At 39.4% G+C, this 24,882-nt stretch overlaps 2 protein-coding genes and 1 long non-coding RNA gene across 5 annotated transcripts; all 3 read right to left on the bottom strand.

The window, feature by feature from the left end:
- Positions 1-1,517: 1,517 nt before the first annotated feature.
- LOC113170340 (FXYD domain-containing ion transport regulator 3-like) lies at positions 1,518-12,242 on the bottom strand. The gene is made up of 8 exons (XM_026372405.1): positions 11,998-12,242; positions 5,183-5,238; positions 4,697-4,729; positions 4,427-4,450; positions 4,108-4,182; positions 3,975-4,011; positions 3,714-3,754; positions 1,518-2,096 (listed from the first exon to the last, which is right to left on the bottom strand). Exons 2-8 carry the CDS (start codon positions 5,214-5,216, stop codon positions 2,077-2,079), a joined length of 264 nt encoding a protein of 87 aa, XP_026228190.1. The 5' UTR covers positions 5,217-5,238; positions 11,998-12,242; the 3' UTR covers positions 1,518-2,076.
- Positions 12,243-14,892: 2,650 nt separating this feature from the next.
- LOC113170914 lies at positions 14,893-16,843 on the bottom strand. The gene is made up of 2 exons (XR_003299669.1): positions 16,761-16,843; positions 14,893-14,941 (listed from the first exon to the last, which is right to left on the bottom strand). It is a non-coding gene; the product is annotated as an uncharacterized LOC113170914 (long non-coding RNA).
- A 3,275-nt stretch (positions 16,844-20,118) lies between these two features.
- Positions 20,119-24,019, bottom strand: LOC113171132. Of its 3 annotated transcripts, none has more exons than XM_026373515.1 (6): positions 23,855-24,019; positions 23,344-23,465; positions 22,728-22,948; positions 21,834-22,005; positions 21,347-21,469; positions 20,119-21,254 (listed from the first exon to the last, which is right to left on the bottom strand). In XM_026373515.1, the coding sequence occupies exons 2-6, from the start codon at positions 23,450-23,452 to the stop codon at positions 21,205-21,207; spliced, it is 675 nt and encodes a 224-aa protein (XP_026229300.1). In that variant the 5' UTR covers positions 23,453-23,465; positions 23,855-24,019; the 3' UTR covers positions 20,119-21,204. The 3 variants fall into 3 exon arrangements, with proteins under 3 accessions (XP_026229300.1, XP_026229297.1, XP_026229298.1); XM_026373512.1 differs by having other exon boundaries at positions 23,344-23,539; positions 23,855-24,018; XM_026373513.1 differs by having other exon boundaries at positions 23,344-23,496; positions 23,855-24,018.
- Between the last annotated feature and the right edge of the window lie 863 nt (positions 24,020-24,882).

Below are 24,882 nucleotides of genomic sequence, written 5' to 3'. Positions count from 1 at the left end.
ATACATAAGTGGTACATCTGGATCTGATACACAACTTAGAAGAAAGGACCTTTTATTTGAACCCAACCATTTATCATATGACCAAAAGTGTTGGAACATGTGGAGTTAACATGGATTCAAGTCAATAAGACTTAATATTTACTTGCAAATCCTTTTCTTGCACTAACAGCATCAAGCCCGTGACCCACTGACATCACATTTACATTCTTCTTTTGTGATGCTTTTCCAGGATTTCACTGAGCCTCTTTCAGTTGTTGTTTATTTTTCAGTCTCCTCTTTAGCTGGTACAATTCATGCTCTACATGGTTTAAGTCTGGAGACTTGTGCAGTGTAAAACCTTCCACTTCTTGCCCCTGATGAACTCTTTGTTGTTTAAGCTGTGTGCTTTGGGTCATTATCTTGCTGCATGATTAAGGATCTCCCAATCGGTTTTCTTTTTTTAAAATTGGCATACGAAAAAGGTTTCTGTAGAGTTCATTTTCCAGTTGCCATCATATGTTACATCATCAATGAAGATTATTGGGTCTGTAACTTGTACGTTTGGGATCGTGAGCAGATTCTTTCTTCTCCAAACTTTAGCTTTTCCATCACTTCCTCTTTATCTCCTCAGAGCTTTGTCCCAGAATTTCTGAGGCTCATTTCTGTACTTCTTGACATATTCCAGCCTGGCCTTCTTGTTCTTCTTGCTAATGAGTAGTTTACATCTTCTGGTGTAGCCTCTGTACTTTTGGTCATTAAATCTTCTGCGAACAGTAAATTGTTGTACCTTCACTCCTGCCCTCTGGGGGTTGTTGCTGATGTCATTACTGGTTGTTTTAAGGCCTCTCTTTACTGCCCTCACAATGTCTTCTTCAGGATTTACCAAATGCTTTGCTTTTCATCCATAGAAATCTCTCTAGTTTACAAGTTCTCTATATAATATATAATATAAATGCAGTGTGAACAGGCTACAGCAAAAATAAAGGAATTTGTCTCACTGTTCCAATACTTTTGGAGAGGAGTGTAGTTGTAGGTCTATAAGGTTTTAAACTTACCGTGTTTTGAGATGATTTTTATTCGGATTTGGTATTAATGTATATATAGTGCAATACATTACATTGACATGTAGTTATTTGGCAGATGCTTTTTTCCAAAGTGATATACAAGTTAAAGACAAAGCAAACAAAATATCTAAGCTAATAGTAAAAAACAGGAAAAGACTCCAAATGTTTGTCTGGTAGTGTAAATAAAATGACATAAGAGTTTAATTAAGACAGTGTAGTACCACCGTTCAACAGCAGCATGTCGTCTAGTGGCTGGGATGAAAGGCTTACAGTGATTTGCAGGTTGACTAAATGTATCCTGAAATATCAATTTGTCCCAAACCCACTGCTGCTTAAATTAAATTAAAGTTCACTAGTTAACTGTCTGCTGCACTCACACACACACACACACACACACACACACACACACACACACACACACACACACACACACACACACACACAATTGTACACAGAAAAGCCCAAAACTCAGAGTTGTTTCAACAATTCTTTTATAGAAACAAGATACACTCTTTCTGTATCGCTGAACAGAGAAATCCACTCCACTCGTCGATAAAGCTATACATGGGAATTAACAGATTAACATGAACGGATGATAACAAACAGCACTCTAATCACTCATGACTACGTGGATATTTATCTGACACACAAGCCTTGACAGTGGACTAGGTTTGTCACAGTAAGCGACTAATATCTATATCAACGATTACCTTACGCATACAGTACAGACAACAGAAGTAGTGCGAGACACTGACACAACCAACAGTATGTAGACACTATGGGATTTTTTTGGTAATAGGTTTGCGTTACCACTTTCATGAAAGGGACATGTGTAAGTATGTCTGAGTGTGGAGGTGTAGGCTTAAGGTCAGTCGTGCAGGTATGAGGCAGAAGGCATCACACCTCACAGCCGCTACACACACATTACTTTCTGCTCAACTCTCTATGTAAAAAAAACGAAAGTGTCTTGCTGGCTGTCACAAATCCCTCTGATCCTCCTCCATGCTAAGTCAATGTGTGCTCTGGTTGACATCTAGCAGTCGCAGGCACGACCTACAGACAGAGGACGATAGGAAGGTGAGTTTTCACACAATTTATTTTTTAAAACATGATATTTTTTAAAACAAAAATGTAATATACAGTACAAGTTCGGACAATTGTAGAGTTTATTATCATTTGAAATGGCAAATTCACCAATTTTTATTGCATTCCTGTGTTATTTTACCACAGTATATAGTCATGAAACCCCTGCCTGGCTTCTATTTATGAAAATACACCTCTGCTGCTAGATGGAAAACTGATGATGTAATTTGGAGGAGTTTCCAAGATCAGATGGTTGCTCCTACAATGGAGCTTGTACTGGTTAACCTGCTCCTCCAGATGACTCATCATCATCAATGATGAGGATGATGAGGAGTAAGTTGAAAATTGGCAAAGTTGACCATGAAAGTGTTTCAGATTACTTTCCTCCAACATTAAATTTAAACAATACATCTAATTTGCATTCAAATTGTAGTTTAATACGATGTAAAGCATAGAACAACAGGAGCTCCTGGACATTTGGAGAAGAGGCTGATGGCAGATGTGTGTATTAACATTTTGTAGTGCAGTTTAAATTAATCATGAAGAGCAGTGAAACATATTTGTCTCATTCTCTGTATGTGAAAAATTTGATAAAAACCATATCACTTATTCTCTGATGAGTGGTGGAAAAAGTGTTTGTGTTTCAGCGCACATGCAGGTGGAAATTCAGTGCAATGTGTCCCTGTAGACTCCTGCTGGCTTGCTTACAAACATACGCGCGTGCACCGTGCACACACACACACACACACACACACACACACACACACACACACACACACACACACACACACACACACACACACACACTGTGTTTTTCCATAGTGACCACCTGTGTATTCTCTCTCCATCAGTGGTGCTGAAACTAGCTTGATTTTCCAAGTATCTGACATCATCAATCACCAGGGGACACTACAAATTAATAACATAAAGTCTGCCTTACAGACTGCCGTAACCCTAAAGAGCGTCTTTCATGGCTGCACCACTATATAGAAAAGGAGTAAAGACGCCTCTAACACCACCCATCTCCTGTCATTTTCCACCCCTCTTGTGCCAGACACCCGGAGTCACTCCACCTGTTGAACAGCAAGGTCTCTGCTCAGCACTATGAGAGCTTTTCATACTGTGTCAGTATGTGTAAAATGTGTCACATGTATACAGGGGAACCAACAGCAGAATAAAATTAAACCTTATCAGCACATGAATACCTGAATATTGAATATGATGAAAAGGGGTTCAACGGTTTTTTGGTGTTCAAAGCTGATAGTTGCTTATTGCATGTACAGGTTTCTGCACCTTTTTAGCCATTCCCCTCATAGCTAATGTCATGTGTCTGTGTTTAGAGGTGATGAGCATTTCTGCTGACATTTAAAGTGCACCATCACTAAAAACCTAGTTTCCTTTGTGGGTAAAACATATTTTAGTAGAAATAGGCCAAAGTTAACTGAAGTCAAACTGGTGAATAACTAATACTTATATTTATCTCTTCTAGGTTTCACTTCTTGAGATTGTGTATTGGATTTTTGATAGGGAGTGGAATATCTGACACATGATGGTTGTTTGCTACCAGGTGAAAATACAGTACACTACCTTGGTCGGTGAGCATCTGCTGTGCACCGCTTCCTGTCCTTCTGCAAGGATAAGAGAGGCGAGAGTAAGATAAATGTAAAAGCAGACTTCTAAGATTTTCTTCTATAGAAACTTGTGCACAACTGCGGTTCATAAAAACAACACTAGATTTGGAACATGGCAATATATGTTGCCATGTTGTCATTTTACTAATTATAAGTATGATTTTTAACAACAATTACACAAATGTAATGATAAAAAATCAATTGTGTGAAGAATCACCTCTTGTCCTGGTTGAACTTGCACCTGCAGTGGCCACCTGAAAGAAAACAAAGAAAGAAATGTGCTTTCTGTGTGTAGTTCTTTATTTGAGCCTGTTTTTGACTACATGTGTGGATTTAATTTAGTATCTTACTGAGCAGGATGGTGATGCCAATGAGGCAGAGGACGGCAGCGAGAATCAGGCCTCCAACACGCAGTCTGTGGTAGTCTGCGCAAAGAGATCAGGTTTAGTTTAATAATAGAAATTATCAAGTAAAATAAGACAATGTGAAAAGAGTGTAACTGTACACAAAACCTACATGAACATGTAGATAAAAGTAATTTACAGAAGCAAGTGATACGAATTTGTGCACAGTTCAGTCATGAAATCATAGTTATAACGCTAACTGCCAGTGGCACATATCCTCTTACATCTATTAAATAACAATAATTGAAGATGAAAAAATAATTACCAAATTTAAATGGATCATCTGCAGCTGTATGAAAAGAAATGAATGGCATCAGTTAAAAGTAAGATACACATACACAATGGCCTAGTTTCATTCTCTCACTAATCATTGACATGACTGAAGGTCAGGTCGATACAGTTCAACTTAAAATAAACATTACAGTCAATTTTAAACCAAAATGTCTGATGATGATGTGTTTCTGGGACAAAACCTATTAAACACACAACTCAAATGATACAAAAACATAGTTGTTAGTACAGTCAGTGAACTCACCGCTCTGTTCTTCTGCAAACACCAGAGACACAACTGCAAGAAAAACACACATTTTCATGGTGAAATACATGGCGAGACATTATATTCTGTACACACACACACGTACATATATATTTAAACATGAAGCTTTTCCTTTCTGCACTGTAATTGTCAAACACTTCATTTGCCATCTTATTTAAAATACTGGGATTTCGCTTTTGTTCTCACTTTGTTTCTGTAACAGTAATAGGGGACGATTTAAAAAGCCAGAAGCCTTTTGTCTCATGAACAGAAACTAGAAGAAAAAATACAGAGACTTGAAGAATGTGCTGATGGAGGACAGACATTCAGGGAGAACTTCCTCTGTAAAAAGGAAGTGGAACAAACAGGTCACAAGTTCTTAGTGATGTAACATTATATCAGTGTTTACAGTGGCTTTCTGCTAAAAAAAAAAGAAGCTTGTCATTTTATGGAGAATATTTGTCTCTTGAGAAGAGTTTTACTTACGTGTCATGAACACCAAAGCACAGATTTTTGACATCTTCAAACTTGAGGTCGTTTACCTGCAGAGACAAAGACAATATCCTAATATCAACAACAGTATAAACCATTCAGACGCTTTCTAATCCAACATATCTTAACAACAACCTGAATAATGAATGGAGATTTTACTAAAACTGTATAGTTTTATTGTGTGACTGATGCATACATGCAGACTGACGTTCAACTCTAGGCTCTAGTTGTATTAACATGGGGTAGATAACATTATCTCCAGGACCCAGTGTGACCAATTTGAAATGTGTGTGCATGTAAGATAGCTGATTACGGTCCTGCAAACTGACGGGACGACATAGCCAACAGAGATGTGATGCTATCCATTTAGCTTTCTGTGTTTCCTGGGGGGCACTAAAAGGAGTTAAACAAACACATCACTCATCACTCGTACTCATCAACCGTCTGAAGAACACATAAAAAAAAAAAGATCAAATTCAAACAGGGACAAAGTGGTCTCTCTCACTCTTCTTTCACACTTAAACTTGATCTGTTGTTGATGAAGGGTACAAAGTGCTCTAATGGAGCCTTTACAGGAGAATTGAATCTCTGTGGGTAATATATTACACCCGTGCCACGTAAAAAGCTTCAAAGATTCAATCAAATCTGTTCTTGTTTCAATGTTACCCTTTTATTTTCCTACTACCCATTTAGCTTCTACCTTTTAAAAACGTTTGCTTTTGCTAAATGTTTTTGAAAAATCTATGTGAATATTATTAAAGTGCACTCGTCCCCCCACAGCTATTTCTGTCTTTAACGCCATTTTGATCTCATCTCTACAGTAGAGATAAGGAAAGAATAAGATAAGAGTAAAGATAAGATCACCTTTCTTAAAGATTTCTAGTCAGACTTATCTCCTGACACTGATGCTCACATTGTAAGAATCCTCCTTACATCATCCTCAATCAACAAGTAGATTTCCTGCCAAATAAAATTACGTCCCACACACTGTCTGATTGTTGTCAGCTGCCATGTTGGTGCAGCGACAGCAGAGGTACCATGCGCATTGGGTGGAGACACACCTTAGGAAACCCAGCAGTGATTTTCCACTTACTGCACATTTCTACTCCGAGCGTACAGTGTGATATTTCACTCCTCTCTGTTTCGAACCTTGTAATTGTAAACGGTCTCATGTGAAATACTTTTTGTGTGGAGAGCCGCAGCAACTGAAGGCCAACCAAGTGAAAATCCTGCTGCATGTTAATTTCTTAAAGATGTTACAGTACATCTAGCGTTTAGCATTTTTAAGTGTCTGAAAGGCAACAACGGTGACCTTTAAGACTCAGCGATCGCAATCTAGGAGGATTTAAATAAAACAATGTGTCCCCTCACTCAGCTGTTGGTATTTGGAGTTTGGCAGAAATGGAGAAAGAGAAGAGCAGGATGAGTGCTCCTCTCCCGGTGCCTCTCCACAGTTACCCATGGAGGAGCAGAGGGAATGTAGAGGGTGGGAAACAGGCCAACAACCACTAGGGAAAGGTTTACCTCAGGAGAAAGACACACGAGGAGGAGAGAGGAGGAAGAAGTGGAGGGCAAACACAGAAACGGGAGGGAGAAAAACAGAGAGCAGAGGAAGAAGAGGACACAGAGGGCAAGCTGAATGTGAGCCTGCTGAAAGGGTATAGGCAGAGGGAAGAGTGAGAAGGGGACATATGGAGAGAGGACAGATTATGGAGTATAAAAGCAGTGGCGCCTCCCTGTTCCTGTTTGAAGATCATATTCTAAAGCAAATGTTAGTGCAGGGCGGAGCTAGAACATGAGTGCTGGAGTTGTGTATTCAATCCACTGAAAAGAAAAGCACAAAGGCAAAGCACTTTGAGGGATTAGTAAAGTAAGATGAAAAACATAAGAGTTACAAAGCTATTTTCTTTCTATTTTCATTGTTGCTGCGACCAACATTCATTTGTAGTTTTTGTCCTCACATTGATTTGTTGCTTTTCTTGAACCACACATGTGTTAGCAACAAATAATTAATGAATAATCAAACTCGACTAGGCCAGTCGACTAATCAATTCCTTGACTGTTTCAGCTCTAACGTGTAAATGCAACTTCTTATATACAATCATCAACAGCCACAGAACCTCAGAGGAGCCATTGCTTCATTTCCTCTGGGTACAGATATCTTCCGGAGCCACTTCTTAATCTGGGCCTGGTCCAGGGATAAAGAGTTTTCTGTTCTGGCTCTGTCGCACCCCTCTGCCTGACTCGGACTGTCCCTTGTCTTTTGTTTTCAGCTCTCGCTTCATCTCTCTTTTTCCTCCTTTTAGAACTGTTTTCTACTTTTCTGTCTTCAGTCTGTCTTGGTCTCTCTCTGTCTGACACTCCTTTCCACTTATGTGAAACGCTTTGAGAACCGTTTTGTTTGAAACCACTGTTTCACATTCTTCATCCTTAGTCTCTTCTCATATCCCCTCTACTCTCTTTAAGCCTCTCCTCTCCTACTTCCCTTTTTCATGACACACTTAGACATGTCTGTGCTCCTCCACATGTCTCCTCTCTTCTTCTTTTGTTAAATCTATTCCACTCATTTATCGCTTCCCTTACAAAAACTCTGTATTCGCAGGCTTTCTCTGCTCATCTTCTCTTTCCCATGCCACTTTCTTCTCTGCTTCTATCCACCATTGAGGTTACACAAGAAGATGCAGGGACATGAAACAATGCAATGCATCCTGTCAGTGACTCTGCCATTCTGAGATGGAAGTAATAATTAGATTTATTCTTCTTACTGTAAAGTATTTTTTTAATACTTTACAGTTACTTTACACTTTAATTAACTGTATGTACTTTCAGGTATTGAACTTTGCTATAATAATAATAATAATAAAAAAAGCCTCCATGAACTACAAGCTAGAAAATGACAGGATGTCATGTCAAACCATTCAGTTGCTTGTGCATGTCAGGGGGTAAAGTTGAAATATCACTGAAGTGAACTGGAGATTAAAGTTGACCCACAAGAACTTAGATCACTCCCAGTTGCAACAGAAGTTGAACAGGCAGAAGAGATACATTCAACTTCAAGTCCCAAAGGGCGACTGCTTCAACATTAAACTTTGTTTGCCACAAAACCTCTGTAAATCTGGTGGCTTTAGTCATTAGACCCACACAGAATCAACACATGGTTAAAGCAATTTCACTAAATGTTAAATTAATAACAGCGCAACATCACATGACAGCTTGCCGAGCTGAGCTTCCTCATTGCTCGGTTACGTGTTGTCGACTCCTGCGGTCTCTGTCGTCATCTCTAGTTGTTAAACTGTTCCTGCAGTTCCTGTCAGAGCCTCTATCCTGTGTCTGTTGTTAAAATAGGGAAAACCAAGTTTAACATATTCAGTGATGTAGGCTACTGAGTGTGTTGCTGATCCAGCTCATGTTCTCTGTCAAGTAGCTGCCCGCAAGTTGCTCTATAGCAGGAAACAGTACTTCAAAATGAAAGCGTGGTGCCAGGAATCCAATACACTTCAAAATAAAGTATTGGTGTATTGGGAACCACTGTTCCAGGCCAAAATAGTGACAAAGTAAACTTGAGTTTACTCAAAGCCGATTTAAATTGAGTTGCCATTTACTTTTATTGGAGTGGATTTTTAAACAAAGCATTTTACTTGTCATTAAAATTACACAGTGGATCACTCTTTACACCTCTGACAGACCCTGTTTACTCATGAGCTACTTTACTATTTGAATACCTATTGAATAAAACACACACACACACACACAAAGCAGACACACTGAGAAAGGCTAGAAGTTGACTTTCAATGTGTTTACTACTCCCTCTCTATAGGCGACAACACACATAGAGATGCCTCTATGGTCCTTGAAATAATAGGAAGCAAAGTGTTGTATTACAGCAGCCTAGTGTCATATGCGTCCCACACCCTGTCCTAAAACCACAAATCACAGGGACAAACATCATATTCATTGGTGTTGTTATATTTACAGCATATATGTATGAGGAACACACTGTGTGTGTACGTGCACACCGTTTGTCTTAAAGTGAATTTATCCCAGACAGTCAGTTTCTGCTTCCTCTATTTTGTGTGCATACTGTATGACTGTGTGTGTGTAATGGGGTGTAGCACACACTATGTTTGAATTCAGTCCATGTTTCTATTTTTCCAACACTCCCCCCACTTGCTTGTTTGAATGCTGGACACTTCTGTGTGTGTGTGTGCGTGCACGTGCTTGTGTGTATTCCTGTACTGCTCTACAAAGACAGCTGCCTATTCTCTGTGGTATTTTTTTATTCCTAAATTAGCAGCACTGGAATCCAGTGCGCAACACATCCTTTATAAAACGCACACACACACGTGCGCACAGGAAAGTCTCTGATGTTGAGGCCTAAACACAGTCAACACAGTGTGATCCTGCTTTACACTCTGCGATGAATAATTAGTTTTTATCTCAGCTGACACACAGCTGACTTGTTCCTCCCTTCATGTTACCAGTCCACTCAGGAATTTGTCAACTACAATAAACAATTTTCCTCTGGAATCGAATGCCTGGAAGTGTGATTGATGAAGTGTATTGCTGAATTATTAAAGAGCACACATCTTTCTCTCTGTGGCTGCTGAATAACTGTGTGATAACAGGAAACAGTTACTGACCAAAGATAAGTTTCAACAAATCCAAATCCAAGTGTTGAACCCATGACAGTGTAAAAGCTAAACTGAACAAGACAGTAAGGAAGGAACAGTCAGAGGGTGGGGAATCAATGAAGGGAGGGCACAAATGAAGAAATGAGAAAAAAAGGAGTAAGGAGGAGTAAAAAAAAATCAACCCTGAAAGAGGAAGGCGACAGGAAGACGAGGGAGAGTGCAATTGGGAAATCAAGGGAATCAGGAGGGACACAAAGAGCCAGATGGAGGGTGAGAGGGAGTGGAGCGTACTAGAGCCTTGACTCACACATGGTAACCACAATACTAGTACAGAACGGCTAGCAACAGATCTCATGCCCCTCAGATTGCAGTCATGATCGGTGGATTACCAGGATGGATCATTTCATCTCACTTTCCCTACGCTGAGCTTGATCGTATAATTGTATAACATTGATCTTATACATATATACATATGAGCTCTAATAGACTTTGAATAAATCATGAATCCGATTGTGTTACCACATTTTACCACACACTCGTGATTGCCTCAAATTGTTCTAACAGTGTGATAAGTTGTACATAAAGACGGTCGTTTGGCCTCTGAAAGTCACAGTAACAACCCCTGTTTAAAATCAGTGTCTTCAGGTATCGTGTTTGTATACCTCCGGAGCGATGTGGGGAAAGGTGAGGAGGAAGTGTGTCTCACCTGAGCGCGTGCTCTCGCTCTATTTCGCCACCGTCTCTATCAACTGTTTTCCTCACTTGCACTCGTTTTCTTTTTTAAGATCTGTGGTCATGTGAGGAGAGGTGAGGACAGAGAGCTATGTCTGACTAACCTGAGAACGGAAAGACAACTCTGTCTGTTGCCACCTTCATTCACCCTTTTTCTCTGTCACCTTAAACCTCGTTCAATTCGCTGCCTATACATTCGGTTAATAAGTGAAATATTTAACCATACATATTGTACCTGTAGCCATAACTACACCTCAGTGTGGCTCTGTAAAGAGTGTAAAAACAACCTCTTATCCATTAGTGCTTAAAGAATTACTCCAGAAGGGATCAACAGAAAACTGATTCCTGATCATTTGATGATAACAGCATTAAATAATCAAAACTATGAGACAGTCCTGAAGGTACATAAGGATTATTGTTCACATTTGATCATTATTTCCATAATGTAACAAGTGAAACACTTCAATTCTTGCAGGTTGCAGCAATTTAAACAATATTGAAGATTCAGTCTTTTGGGTTTTTCAGTGTTATTATAAGTAAATGGAAACAAACTGTTTGACAGCTCCTGGATCTGCCCTTGGCCCAATCTGACCTTGTGCCACATAGCAGCAAACTGTTATCACCACTGGCCTTATCCATTGGCCTTTCCTCTCTCTCTCTCTCTCTCTCTCTCTCTCACACACACACACACACACACACACACACACACACACACACTGTTACACGCAGCATACACTGTGTGTACCAGCACCAAACTACCATAATTCCTCAGCAGGAGATCCTCAGCTGTCCTGTTGCTGAGAGTGTCCTGTGACACTTGTTACATGCCCACTCTGGTATTATCCCATTTCAAATATCTGATGCCCTTTATTTGAAACACGTGAAAGAAGTCGAGGCAAATAGTTTTTCGGACTTTGCTGGTCAGTTATCTGGTGGGTTGAACAAAAACCAAAAGCACAAACAGACACTGGGATCAAATGGCGTGACGGAGGACACCATCCCGGGCCGAGACGCACGATGGCCAGGGGATGAGTGCCAGTCCCTGGTCCTGGCTCTGGTCTGGAGAGGAAATGTCAGCCTGATAACGTGGCAGGCTTATGGCATACTCCAGCGTTTTAATGTCCTCTACACTTTACTCTGTTCTAAATTCATTTTACTGGGACATGTTTGAGATTTAAAGCAACAGGCCAATGGATAAGAAACGTGTTGATTTGATTTTATTAATAGGAAATATGTCGATTTGATAAACTTTGATCAACTCACATTAAAAGTAGTTTGAGAGGCACTACGTTAACCAGCATTAAAGCATTCCCTGAAACTGGCCTAACACCAAACCCACTGGAAAGATGCGCACCAGCGGACTTGAACTTCACACCCAAAATGACAACACTTAGAAAAAAAAACGATCTTCTGTGAAATTATATCAGTTCTGGATCCAACGCTTACCTGTGGCAGGTTGTATTTAGCAGCGACAAAAAACAAAACGAGGAAATGTCTCCAAACGCACGGATCTGGGTTTGGTCTCAGACGCAGCGTCTTTTCTCCACACTGTGCGCCAACACCCTGACTTCACTACACTGTCCCACAGGTTGGCTTGGTTTTAGGAAGGGGCTGAGTCTCAAACGCCTCAGTTTGCCTGATGAATCCTGATCCCAGGTCGGTTTTTTCTGTCCGTTTGGCCGCTGGGGAGCGGAGGACTGGAGCGAAGCGGGGCGCGGAAACTGATCCCGAGTCAGGAGGCTGGGAGCCGGGAGGAGGAGTGAAGCGTTAATGTTTGTTTGTCGAGCACGAAGACTCCAAGTTGGTCAAATTGGCTGATCTCACAGTATTAACTTCCAAACTAGGAAGAGAAGTGTAATTAACTACGGTATCCCTGAAACGGACACATAGACAGGAACATATAAATAAATAAACAAATCTGAACGCATCAAGGTGTGAAAAACACCATGACATGCTGACATGAAGCAGCAGATAAACACACCTGTTTCCATGTGTTTTCTTAAGTTGCAGTGCTTTGAACTCCTATAATGAAGCGTTATGATCAGAACTCAACCACGACTATAATAAACATGGAAATGAATGGTTTTATAACATGTTAATGTCATATTCAGTACATGAAACTACTGTAGTGATAATAACCTGACAAGAGGACATGACAGAAATGTCAATAGACAAATGACTGTCTAGGACATGGACTAAATCCACTTTATGTGTAGTATGTTGTATGTAAAAAAACGACGCTGATTTTGATTTAGCATAATGACATATATTTTAATTTAGGTTGTGCACACCAGAGGTCTGTAACAGATTGTTTTTTCTGATTGTTTCAATCTTGAAATGGTTGACCACACTGATAATCTAGGTCTACAGTTTATTAACATGCAAATGCAATGTACAACACACAACACTGACTAAACATTGCATAATGTTCTTAATGCTGCACTGTTTCAGAAACATTATAAAATATAAACTACAGTAACTACACTTAGTATCAAACTTCAGACAGACTGAATTACTCTGACTCATGGCAGCACAGATGGAAATCTATCCAAATCAGATACATTTTGAATAAGAACATGTCTGGGGCTTTGTTAGTGTCATCTCACTTATGATGTCAACACACTGAGCAAGCTCGGCACTGCACACAGCCAATGTCTCCACCCATTCTTCATCTTCTTCCTGGATGAAACCGGTTTGTCCAGCACGATGTTAGATCGTGCTGGTCTCATCTTCCGCTCGTCTACAAGATAAGACAGAAGGGTGGGGTGGTGGTTTGGAAAGAAATATGAGCAGAGAAACAATAAAAAAGGGCCTATTACAGGCAGCGTGAGCATTCAAAGAGACAGATGTACTTACCTGCTCTTCCTGGGACATCGTTTATCTGTAAATGGAAAAGCAAGGTGTGTTAATGAGGGTACGCACGCTTAAATGCACAGTTACAAATGTATTCCCACTCAGATTAAACACACATGGGATAAATTTTATATAGGATTTACAGAAAGACTATGCGCACAAAACCTTTTGGTCATTATTTGCTATGAAATCTAGTAATGATGACTAAATGTCAGTTGTTTCAGTCTAGGAGAAATTACAGCTATATACTTTTTATCCACAGGTTTATCATAGTCACTTATTGACTTTCAGTAAAGTGATTTTCAGCACTTACAAAGTAAAACGCTGACTCCTCCTGCCACCAACAAGCAGGTGCAGACTAGGCCTCCAATTCGTAGACGTTCATAGTCTGAAAATGAATGTTGTCTCTTAACAAACCTTAACCTTAACATCCAAATATAATTAAATTTGATATTTCCAAGTTAATACATGCTGCTCTAAATGTATTATTTACAATACAAATAAATGAGATGATTAATTGTGCAATTTAGATGATAAAAATCCAATAATAGTATTTCTACTTACTGTAAACAAATGGATCTGTAGATCGAGCAAAGAAGCCAACCAAGAAATAGAAACACAAAAAATACAGTTAGGAACAAACCTCAAACAATCCCACAATGCAACAGCAGACTCACTTCAACTTGCTCAACAACTGTTAATGTACAGACACCAACGATAGGCTGGTCCCTGTTGGCTCGGTTACATGACTTTGTTTATTTAAAGCATTCATTCTGACATGGTGACATGTTTTCATATACAGTACAGTATGAAGATCAGTGAACTTTTATTTTAGGCCATTATTCAAGACTCAAAAGAAGCTGAAGTGTCCGGTTTCCTCATAAACCAGTTCCACAGTAAAACAATGCCAGAAAAATGTTAAAGTACACAGAAGGTTTTGGTCTTACTCGCTTCAGTTTCCATGAAAAGCGTGAAGAGCACTGCAAAAAAGCCAGACAAACAAAAAGTTAATTTGTCTGAAGGAGAGTTATCATTGCATACAGACCGTGTCTCCAGTCAGAGGCAGCATTTTAAAGACATGAGCAAAACTGTGCATTGTTTAGTTGATTTTCGTTCTGCGTTGTGTTCGTGTGCTCCTTTTTGCACTTGTAAATTTGTGTATTTTGCAACAAAAACTGTAAAAGTGTTTTCTAGGTGCAGTGTGTAGTATCTGCTTTGTTGCCCTTCACGTTTCACAGATTACAGTTGTGTAAACTCAGCTTCTGTAGCCACATTCAACTCATCAGCCCAGATGTGACATAATCTAAAGTGGTAGAAAAGGACAGACTCACTTTCTCAAGTGAACTCCTCGAGCTGGTTTGGTAAAGTGAATCATTTCTCAGTAATCTCTGTTGTCTTTTTCCAACTGACAGCTAACATTATGTCCTAGAGGAAAAAGGATGAAACTACACGCCATATGTGGAAATAATCTGTTCTTTATTTTATTTACCTGCCATTACGGCCACAAGAGTGAGATGTCCCATCTTCAACAGCAGCACTAAGAGTCAGAGAGAGAGAGAGAGAGAGAGAGAAACAAATAAAGAGAGTGAGAGGGAGAAGAAGCATAATAGCGTGAGAGAATAAAAAAAAAAAAAGGAAAAGTAGAACCTATGCTTTTTCCATCAGGTTCCCGTGTTTCTCACTGCCCTTCTCCCTCTCACCAAGAATGTCCTTGTGGTGTAAGAGGTCAGTGTCTCGTCAGCAGGGATGCGTTCGGAGTGTTTGGAGAGTAAACAGTGGATGATTTTTTGTCTCTGAGTGAAACCCAGCGGGTCTCCAGACAACTTTCCTTCAACATCCACTCAAATAAAAGAGAAAATCCACTGCATTGGGCCAAATGCTGTCATGTGCTACAGATTTTTTTTTCTTAATACGTATTTTTCTTCCTCCCATTTCTGGCTTTTTTTTATGGGAAACTGAATTTTATCTTCTGACTTTGTACAATGAAATGTCTTATTGTACAATATTAATAATATAAGAATATAATGTCAATACAAAATCCACCTTTCTAGTGACGCTGTTCAGTTTGGCTAACAACTAGTGTTATGTATAAAATATATAACAAATATATATTTTTTTATTTAGCAGGCCGAATAGTCCTTCCTGTGCTATTGGGTTGTAATTGATTTGTCTGAAGGTCAAAACAGATTTCTACCTCGAAGTTGATGATTTTTATGCTCAGAGTGCACAAAAGTTACTATTCTTCCTTTATCAAGCGCAAGTAACTCAAATCACTGAACATAACGAAACCCAGGTTTTAAACATTAAGACACAGCATATTCTAACCACAAGACCCTGTCACCTTTAAGTGACCTTGGACACCCTTGGATCAACATAAAGGTTAGAGACACTGGATTTTAGAAATTTTATGTTTATCTTTCATTTACTTATCTTCTCTTTGACTCAAACCAGTTTTTTCGCTCACTTATCCGTTAACGTCTTGCCTGTTACTTTAACCACTCACAAAAACAACTAAGTGAACTTGGCAGCTTAGTTTTATGCTTTTCTTTAACCTGGTTGTAAGTTTTGAAAATCTTTTCTTCACATTTGTTTTTTACGTACTGTATGTAGAGTATTAAATGTGTTCAGCATGTAATGTCTTACAGTGATACAGAGTGCAGGATATTTACATCATATTATAGCAAAGATAATGGAAACACATATTATCAAGTTATTTTTGTTGCTTCCCTCATGCCTTTGTCAGAAGGTTCAGTGTCAGATATCATGGCATTAGTCAAGGTCAAACAGGCCTCTGTCTTTCAAATCCCACGTCTGTGATGACACAACAGCAACAGACTGCCTGAGTGATTTACAACATCACTAAAGTTTGCCCAGTTTAGTGGATGTTATTGTGCAGGGTCAACATTGGCACGTTACAGTGTCCTCAACAGCAAATTATGTTGATTAATTTGTTAATTATTAATTGTGGGACAAAATCAAATAATAATTTATATTGACTGCACAGTGATGCAAGTTTTTTTTTAAGTAAACAAAATGCCCAAAGACTACCCATATACAATATCATAAAGAGAAGGTCAACATACCGTACATATGGATGAACAAATTTACATGATACATTCATTTTTTCACCTTTGAAACTGAAACAACCTGAATTTTTCATTACAGTGAATTTTTACTACACATATTTCTGTTTATCTTTCATTGTTCAAAACACTGAACACTGTTCACAATAACGCCTTCTGTATAAATAATTATAACATGAGAATCACAGGCCTTAAATAATAATGGTACAAAATGTGCCCTTGACCCCAAAGCCTGAGTCCTGCCCTGCCTTGTTCCACTATGTCTGTGCTTACCTGAGCTGACGGGTGCAGGAGCCGAGGTGTATGTGTGTGTCAATGTTCCAAGACAATGCCTGACTGACACTACGTCTTTTTTTATTTTACCTGAATAAGAAGTGTCTGCTCCTCCTCTTTGTTTAGTATATAAACTTTTGTGCACGTGTCCAGTGTGAAAGTGTGATGGCTGCAAGGGCATGTATAGGAAACAAGGGTGGTGTTTTTCCAGAAACATCAGCGTGTGTGAAGAGTGAAAGGCATTTTTTATTTGCCTCCAGTCGGTCACTTTCATACTTTATATTTAACATACTTACTACACTTCTAATGTTCCACTAAGACACAGATGCAAATCCTTATATTAGTATTATATTAGTGTTTCATGTTTGGTTGTGAGTCTGCTTTATAACCAGTAATATGAAATAAAGCCTCTCTCATTTATACACTGTAGGATTTGAATGTCCTTGTCAAACGTAGCCAAAGTGCCAACACTTTAGGAAAATGCACAATATAACCACTGCCCGTAAGACAAACATCATGCCCAAGCATCCCAAACCTGTCCAGGGACTGCAAGGACAGCAAATGTCTGGGAGAAAGTGTTTGTGTTTGTTGTTACGTTGGAATGAAGACAACGTTTGACGCCTGTGGATAACACGTACTAGGTGACCTGACCAGAATTCATCCTCGTTCCCCTTACTTTCCCTCACGCCCTCCCTGTGGCACAACAGGTTTTGTGTGTTCACATATCAACACACTAACACTGTTGAGCTGCTGACAGATTAATTTTTATTTAACACATTTTATTGTTATTTACATGTATTTGAATAAAAACGAACAAATATTTAGTACCTTGATCACCACACATCCTCTTGGATAGAATGATCTAAAGTTGCATCTACGTGGCCCTAATGAAAAAATACTACTGATGTAATCTGTCAGGATAAAACAGCACATGGAAACAGTAGCTACAGCACTTATTATACTATAACTTTAATAATGTTTTAATGTTTAGTAACTGAAAAGAGAATTACTTGACATGTTACATGTCATACGTGGTTTATTAATTTAAGTCTGTGCATTGTATACTTTGTTTTGGAAATGCTAACGTTAGTGCTAACATGCTGCATCTTTATTACCTCATAACAAATGCTTCATTGGGCTCTGTAGGTCATTTCCATGGATACGTTCAGTCCTTTCCCCACACATGCTTGCAAAGACAACATGAAACAAAGTGGAGCCTGTTTATGGTTTGGAGAGTTGATGCAATATGTGTTCATTGGACAGCGAATGAGAAAGACTGCGAGGCGGCTCTGAGTGTTTCCTGCTCAGGATGCTGACCTGGCACCAGGTGCTGCAGTGTGAGGAAAAATAATAAGTGTTATGGACATTAAAACATGTAGACTCTGAAATAAAAATATCAACGTGAAAAAACAGCCCTTGGTTCTTGTGCTTGATAAATAAAGGGCACATAAAGTGCTGTCCTTCTATTCTTCCTGCCGGTCTTTGCTTTTTGTCACGCAGCCACCATGTTATTGTTCTGTGTTGTGTTCCTGTGTCAGGTATCTCAGGTGTCTCCCAGTGCTCCTCTCTCAGTTGAATTGATTGCACTGTGTTGATCTGATGGTTTACAGGCATTTTCCTTTCACTGCTAGAGGGGCGAGAGGCAGAGATTTTTCCACTCAGGTTGTGTTAAAATCTTGTACAAAGCTGGTTTCAGATTGTGAGGCGTTTGTCCACACTTTCGTCAGTTGCATTCGTTTGATCAATTAATTAGTTTAATCCCATAATGTGCAGTATGCAGGCGATTGTACATGCAACACACGTGTAGAGTGCATGTGTCACAGTGGTGATTTGTGACTATTTATACTTTGTCACATTCTGACTTGCATCAGCCTCTCAACAAATGATAATAACACTAGAGATAGAGAAGAGACACAGACACAGAGATACACAGAGTCCTGGGTGTGTAATTGTGTGTATGTGTGTGTGTGTGTGTGTGTGTGTGTGTAAGTGATAATACAATAACTTGACAGCAGATAGAGTGGCAACTGGTGACGACAAAACAGAGACACAGAGTACAGATGCGTCAATAGCTTCATCTAGTGCATTTTAATAAAGATACAATTAAACAATATGTGTGTGTTACGAAAAAACTGTATGTATAAACACTTTCACATTATGTTAAACACGTTTTGAAAAATAGTAACAGTGTCTGTGAAACAAAATATGGAAACTGTGAAAAACTTTTTTGAGTGATGCTGTACGTGTTTGTGTTTAGTGTCTGTCTGCCTGTAACATTATGTGAGGTTAAACAAAAGCCGTGACAATTGCATGTCACTGAAACACTTTTGAGAAGATAATACTAAGCGTGGTATTTTTTTAGGGGCTGTATGTTGATATTTCTGTTTTTGTAGTGGAAATAACAATAATATTTTGTTTAGCAACATACAGTATCATTTCAGCCCACTATTGAGCACTATCAATTAATTAATAAATTCTTTTTAGAGCTCATGGACTAAACTTGGGTTGATGTAACACATTTCATTTCTTGTCCTGTGAGAAGCTGCCATCAGTAGGTTAAAAAACTGACTGTCCAGACCTCTGTGAAAAACTGTAAAAGTAAATGTAAAGCCATGTACTATTTATACGTATTCATGTTATATAAACTAGTTTAAATTACAAGACTGTATTTTAACATTTCCTTTACTAAAAAGCTATGATATTATACAATATTACAAAAGTCATTAAAAATATTTTCTTTTTTACAAAGTCATATTTGAGAAAACAAAAACCCAGAGCTAAGACATGAAGAAGAAGAGAAAAGCAAACATGACCTGACTGAATCCTCAATGCATTTGATCTTATGTCATACAAAGACAAAATGTAGCCACCATTTCAAACTTTATATTCAGTTGTTCTGCTATATGAAGAAATCAGGCACCCGAGACAGAGGCCTCCAGAGAGTGAAATGAGGTGTAGCTGAGCAGCTGAGTCAACACATTGCTCCATACAACTTCTGTTGTATCAACTAAAAGACGAGGGAGAATTCTGTCCTGCTGATTGTGTGTGTGTGTGTGTGTGTGTGTGTGTGTGTGTGTGTGTGTGTGTGTGTGTGTGTGTGTGTGTGTGTCTATCTGCCTCTCTGGTTGTCCATGCTGCTCTATCAGGTGTCACAACACATTTAGGGGAATGAAGACCACACTTGAAATTAGTCAAATACCGGCTGCCATATTACATTGTTTAGAATGACTCGAATTACTAAAATTCCCTTGTGTAGCTTTACATCGGCCAGTGATTTTACTATTTGAGAAGTAGAGCCACATCATTTCAGTGAATTTGAAACAATACATGAGTTGTACAAAAACACTAAAATACTACATATAGGTTAATGATAGTTTAATGAACTAGCATAGTTTTAAATTGTTACTTGTGGCCTAATACCAAAGTTAAACAACAAGAAGAGAGAAGAATGATGAAAACCAATACAAAACGACTTGACACAGGCAGATAAACAAGCAGGTATGTTAGGCATCCACCAGGGGGAAACAAACATCTTCACAAACGCATCACTGCTCTGTGTGACTCTCTTGACTCTGGTAAGTGTTCTCTGCCTTTCACATGCTGTTGATCACTGCAAAACAAAGTAAAGAACCTAGTAAAGGACCTTGGTGCCTTGGCTGACCTCTGTCTATCCCGATCCATGTCAATAAAAGTCTAGGTCATCAATCAGATCCAGTTTTGTGCTGCTAGTTTTTATTAAAAATAAAGGGAAGCTGCTGAGTCGCAGTGTCCAACATGAATTATAAACACTTAAAACGATGCAGTAAAAAATGTTGGTTTAGTGTAATTTACAATGTTTCTTTGAAGTGACTGTTGCTCCTCAGGAACGGCTGATTGGTTTGTTATCTTTACAGGAAGTGCCTCCATCAAGTGGACAAACTGTGAAACTGACTCACCAGGTGTTACTGTACAATGGGGACCTGGGTCTTTAGAGAGGTCTGCACCTTCAGTAGCTTGTTGGTATAGAGCTGTTAACCTACACAATGCCTTAGCACAAAGAGAATCCACACCCCTCATATCCGCAATTAACTGGTGACCGTCTGCAGGCGATCTTTTTATAATCGCTTACTCAGCAATTTAATTTCACCAAAAAAAAAAAAAAAAAATTAAAAGTAAAAACACAGACAGAAGTTAACGTGTACGCAATATGAAGCTTTGTGAGGGCAGTGCACACGGGGCTAATTATTTTTGGTACATTATTTGGGTGAAAGACACAGACACTGAGGGCAGGATGAGGAACCCAGTTTGGCTTCAGACATTTCATCATCTATAGTCCTGGGGTGAGTCCAGGTTTCATTTCACTTGCTCGAAGGATTTTAAAAGAGAAACACTTAATTCAAGGTTTATTCTCTATGGGTTTGGTCTTGAACGGAGCCCAGCTCTGGATTTGCTCCCAAACCACCTGCTAGTCATCTGTTACCATTGTGCTCAAATCATCTTCTGTTTCTTTTCCCCCTGAAAGCATAAAGCCATCACATGTCACTGATCACTTTTCAACGTACATTTACTGCTACATGTTCACGCGCAGCAAGTGAAGCAATACTTACTGAAGCACTTCTGGAAGCTCTCTGATCTCTGCAGTAAGATGTATAACAAACCAAACACCAAAATGGTCGCGAAGAAGCCTCCGACGGTACACCCGATGAGAATGGCATAGTTGTTGCTGACAACTACAGTAGAAGAAAAGAAAACAGCATGCTTTAAAACATTTTCCATAAGGGAAATATCCAACAGACACAAAAGATATATTATATTCAATATCACAGAAATATGGCATAAACAAAACATTACAAAAACATAGAAACTAAAATACTTTATGAAACACCAGAGAATACACCACAATCATACTGGAAGAGAACGACTAACTGGAATGACCTGCTTGTAATCTAAGGCAGAAACTTCCTTCAGGTGATCGCTATTGTGTTTTTCCAGCAAGTGTTCTTTGAATCTTTGTAGAAATGTAACCAGAAGCGTGTACCATTGAGAAAAAAATCTATGAAATAACACAAATAAAACAACAGAGTGAGACATTACTATTGAATGCAGAGGTTTCCTCAGCATTAACGTGGAGGACGGCAGAATGTGCTTTGGGATTATTTGGCTGCTGACACACTACTCGTGAGCCGTTGTCTGAAATAGAGGTTCTGTTGAGGATCCACACGGCCAGTGACTCTCCGTTCTTCATATCACAACGTCCATAGAGAGACTGAGGAAGGAGGGAGGGATAAAAGTGAGAAGAGTGCACACAAGGGAAGATAATAGGACAGGCTACCAAATGTACTGGAATAGGTGAACATATACAGATGCAAGAAAAAGTAATGGTGCCAACAGGAAAACTGTGAACCCTCTTCCCACTGTATTAGTGATACTGTTGCAGAAGCAGTCGTGTCCTAACGTCTAGAGGAGTGACCATGCTGGTTCAAACCATTCAGCCAGCTGGATTAAGTGAGGCATGTGAAAAAGCAGCAGCTGTGGTGGTGGAGGTGTTTTATCTTCCAGGTTATGTCAAAGGATGCAATACAATACAACAAAAACTAGTCCCTATGAAGGCAGAGAAGAGAATGCAGACATTAAGCAACATTCAACAAAACCAAAACGTTTGAATGAGTGAAAAGAGGTATAATAACGTATAATTTGAGGCAGTAGAACAGTGATGCAAAGTTATTTTTTTGTGCGTTCTTGTGTACACTGTGTTCCTTCTCTGTTTGTGCTGAATCACAAACGAGCTGAGATTCAGAAGAACAAATGCCTCAAATAGTTATTGCCTTGCTGTCATATAATACGGTGCAGTGCACTCCCTAAACACGCACACACACATTTTATGTGAGAGATTTGATTTCTAAGTACGTCAGAAAAGCTACAGTGAGTTAAGAAGATGGATAGAGACCCACATAGGCAAAAAGCTGGGGCAGGAGGTGAGCGGCTCACCTGAGGGATAGCTTCCACATAGCCATTAGGGCAGGTGAGGTTGTATGTGCGCTGACTCCCATAGAAGGTAAATGTGAAGTTTGGTGAGGCAGCGGCCACTCCACAGCCAAACGCAACAGATTCACCTTCAGCCACTGTGACGTCAACTGGAAGCGTTCGATAACCGACGACTGCTGTGTTCAGTGTTGAGGTCATGGTGGTGGAGCTGCTTAGAGCTGAAACTTGAATTATGTGTATGACAGACAAAGAGAGAGAGAGAGAGGGGCATAAAGGAGCAAACAAATAACTGGATTAAATAATTACTTGTTTTGAAAAGACATTTTATTATCCACAACCAGAAACTACCTGTACCTGAGGCATATGAGTGTAACATGTGATTTTAAATGAAGCCCCGTGACTACTAGAACAAATCTATTCATACTGTGAATCTGTGTTTCCCTCACTGATTTTCTTGAAGGAGGAAATATTAAAAAATTCTCCAGCAGTTAAACTTGGGCCCTTCCTCCCTTCCTTATCACATTTTCAGATAAGGATTTATTATTTTCAATGTGCGTAAACACTAAAATCCTTAACCATGATATACATCATATATCATATATACTGTATGTTACTTTACCTGAGGAGGGTTTAGTGATTTGGAGCAGGGTCAAAAACAGCAGGCAGCAGATGTGAGAGGCTTTCCACTTGTTCCACATTTCTCCTTTTCCCCTTGTCTCAGGTTTCATCTCCACTCCGTCTCTTTTATACCAAACAGTAGCACTAAGTCACACTACAAGACAGGAATGCAGTGAATGTGCGATGTTTCTTGTGTCCTGATATGAAAACACGGAGAAAGACTGTGAACGCTTAGTGTTGATGGTTGTTTACACGATGATGATAATGATGATAATACTTTTAGTACAAGGTGTGGCTGCTAAACGTCTTTTTTGTACATTTTCTGCACAAAAATCAAACCACACAGCTGCAAACATGTTTCTGAGAGATCCCCATTACCTCTACACTAATGGCTTCTTTACTGAACTTTTGTCAGCCACATTTTCTAAATCTGAATTGTAATCTGTCAAAGTATTAGTAACTATATGGAGACTGAAATGTGAAATGTGACAGGTGAAATTGGTAAGACTAACCACAAAATGAGATGGAAGTTCCCCAGCAGGTCTGCGAGCACCTTCCTTACTGACACAGGATCAGAAAATAGTAAAGAGAGTGTCAGTGTCTCCGCACGATGCCGACTCTCTGTCGACCTCTCTCTGCCTCACTCCATCCTCCAACTCTGCAGGTTAGGGCACCTGTAGGAAGGCAAACATCTTCCTGGTTTACCTGACAGATTTCTGTGAAGGAGGAACAGGTTGAGCAGGCCCAGACTGAAACAAAAATAGCTCCAGTTAACACTGCCAACTATGCACACACACAATCACATCTGGTATTCCTCCCTCCCTCATTATCCCTCTGGAGTCGAGATTCAAATAACTTAGTCACAAACTTTCACTTTCAAATAAGTTGCGTCTTTCTGAAGGACAAACAGGTTGATCAGTTGCCATCATGACAGGAATTGCACCGGTCACCACGTACTTGTTGAGTTGCTGGTGAATTATAGGGCGTTGTTTAATGTTAGAAATGGAGAAAAAGGATGGTGTTGAGTTAAAACGGTAGTGAACATTGAAACTAATCCTTCTTTATACTAGTCTTATTTTCAGCGCACCACATCACTGAATATTACTTTGTATTATATAACACTAACAAATAAAACCATTTCATGACTGATCGAGCAACAAAAGCTCACAGCAACTATGCTTTTTCAAATATTCTCACTGGTACTGCAGTTTTCTTTATGTAGCAGTTAAAACATAGCCATCAAATATTTTATTACCATAATTCAGTTAGTACAGTAGTACAATCATCAGCCTACATAAACACGTAAGACACATTATTGGTGACATTCTGGGAGGCGTGTACTTAAATGCAGCTGCCGTGGGGTAGGAAACAGCAGAGAAACAACCATTATGATGAACTCGTTGGCATCTGCCACCCAGGACTCTTTCTGTTCAGAGGACTTGTGAGGTATTATTAAATTAAAGGCTGCACTGGAATCCAGGAGCCTTTTGTTGCTGTCCGGATCTTTGTGCATGTCGTCTTTCTTGTGAACCACAGCTCT

This window comes from Anabas testudineus, chromosome 16 (assembly GCF_900324465.2).
Source record: "Anabas testudineus chromosome 16, fAnaTes1.2, whole genome shotgun sequence".
Taxonomy (NCBI): domain Eukaryota; kingdom Metazoa; phylum Chordata; class Actinopteri; order Anabantiformes; family Anabantidae; genus Anabas; species Anabas testudineus.
The sequence above is the reverse complement of the archived record's forward strand: the minus strand, read 5'-3'. Positions and strand labels throughout refer to the sequence as shown.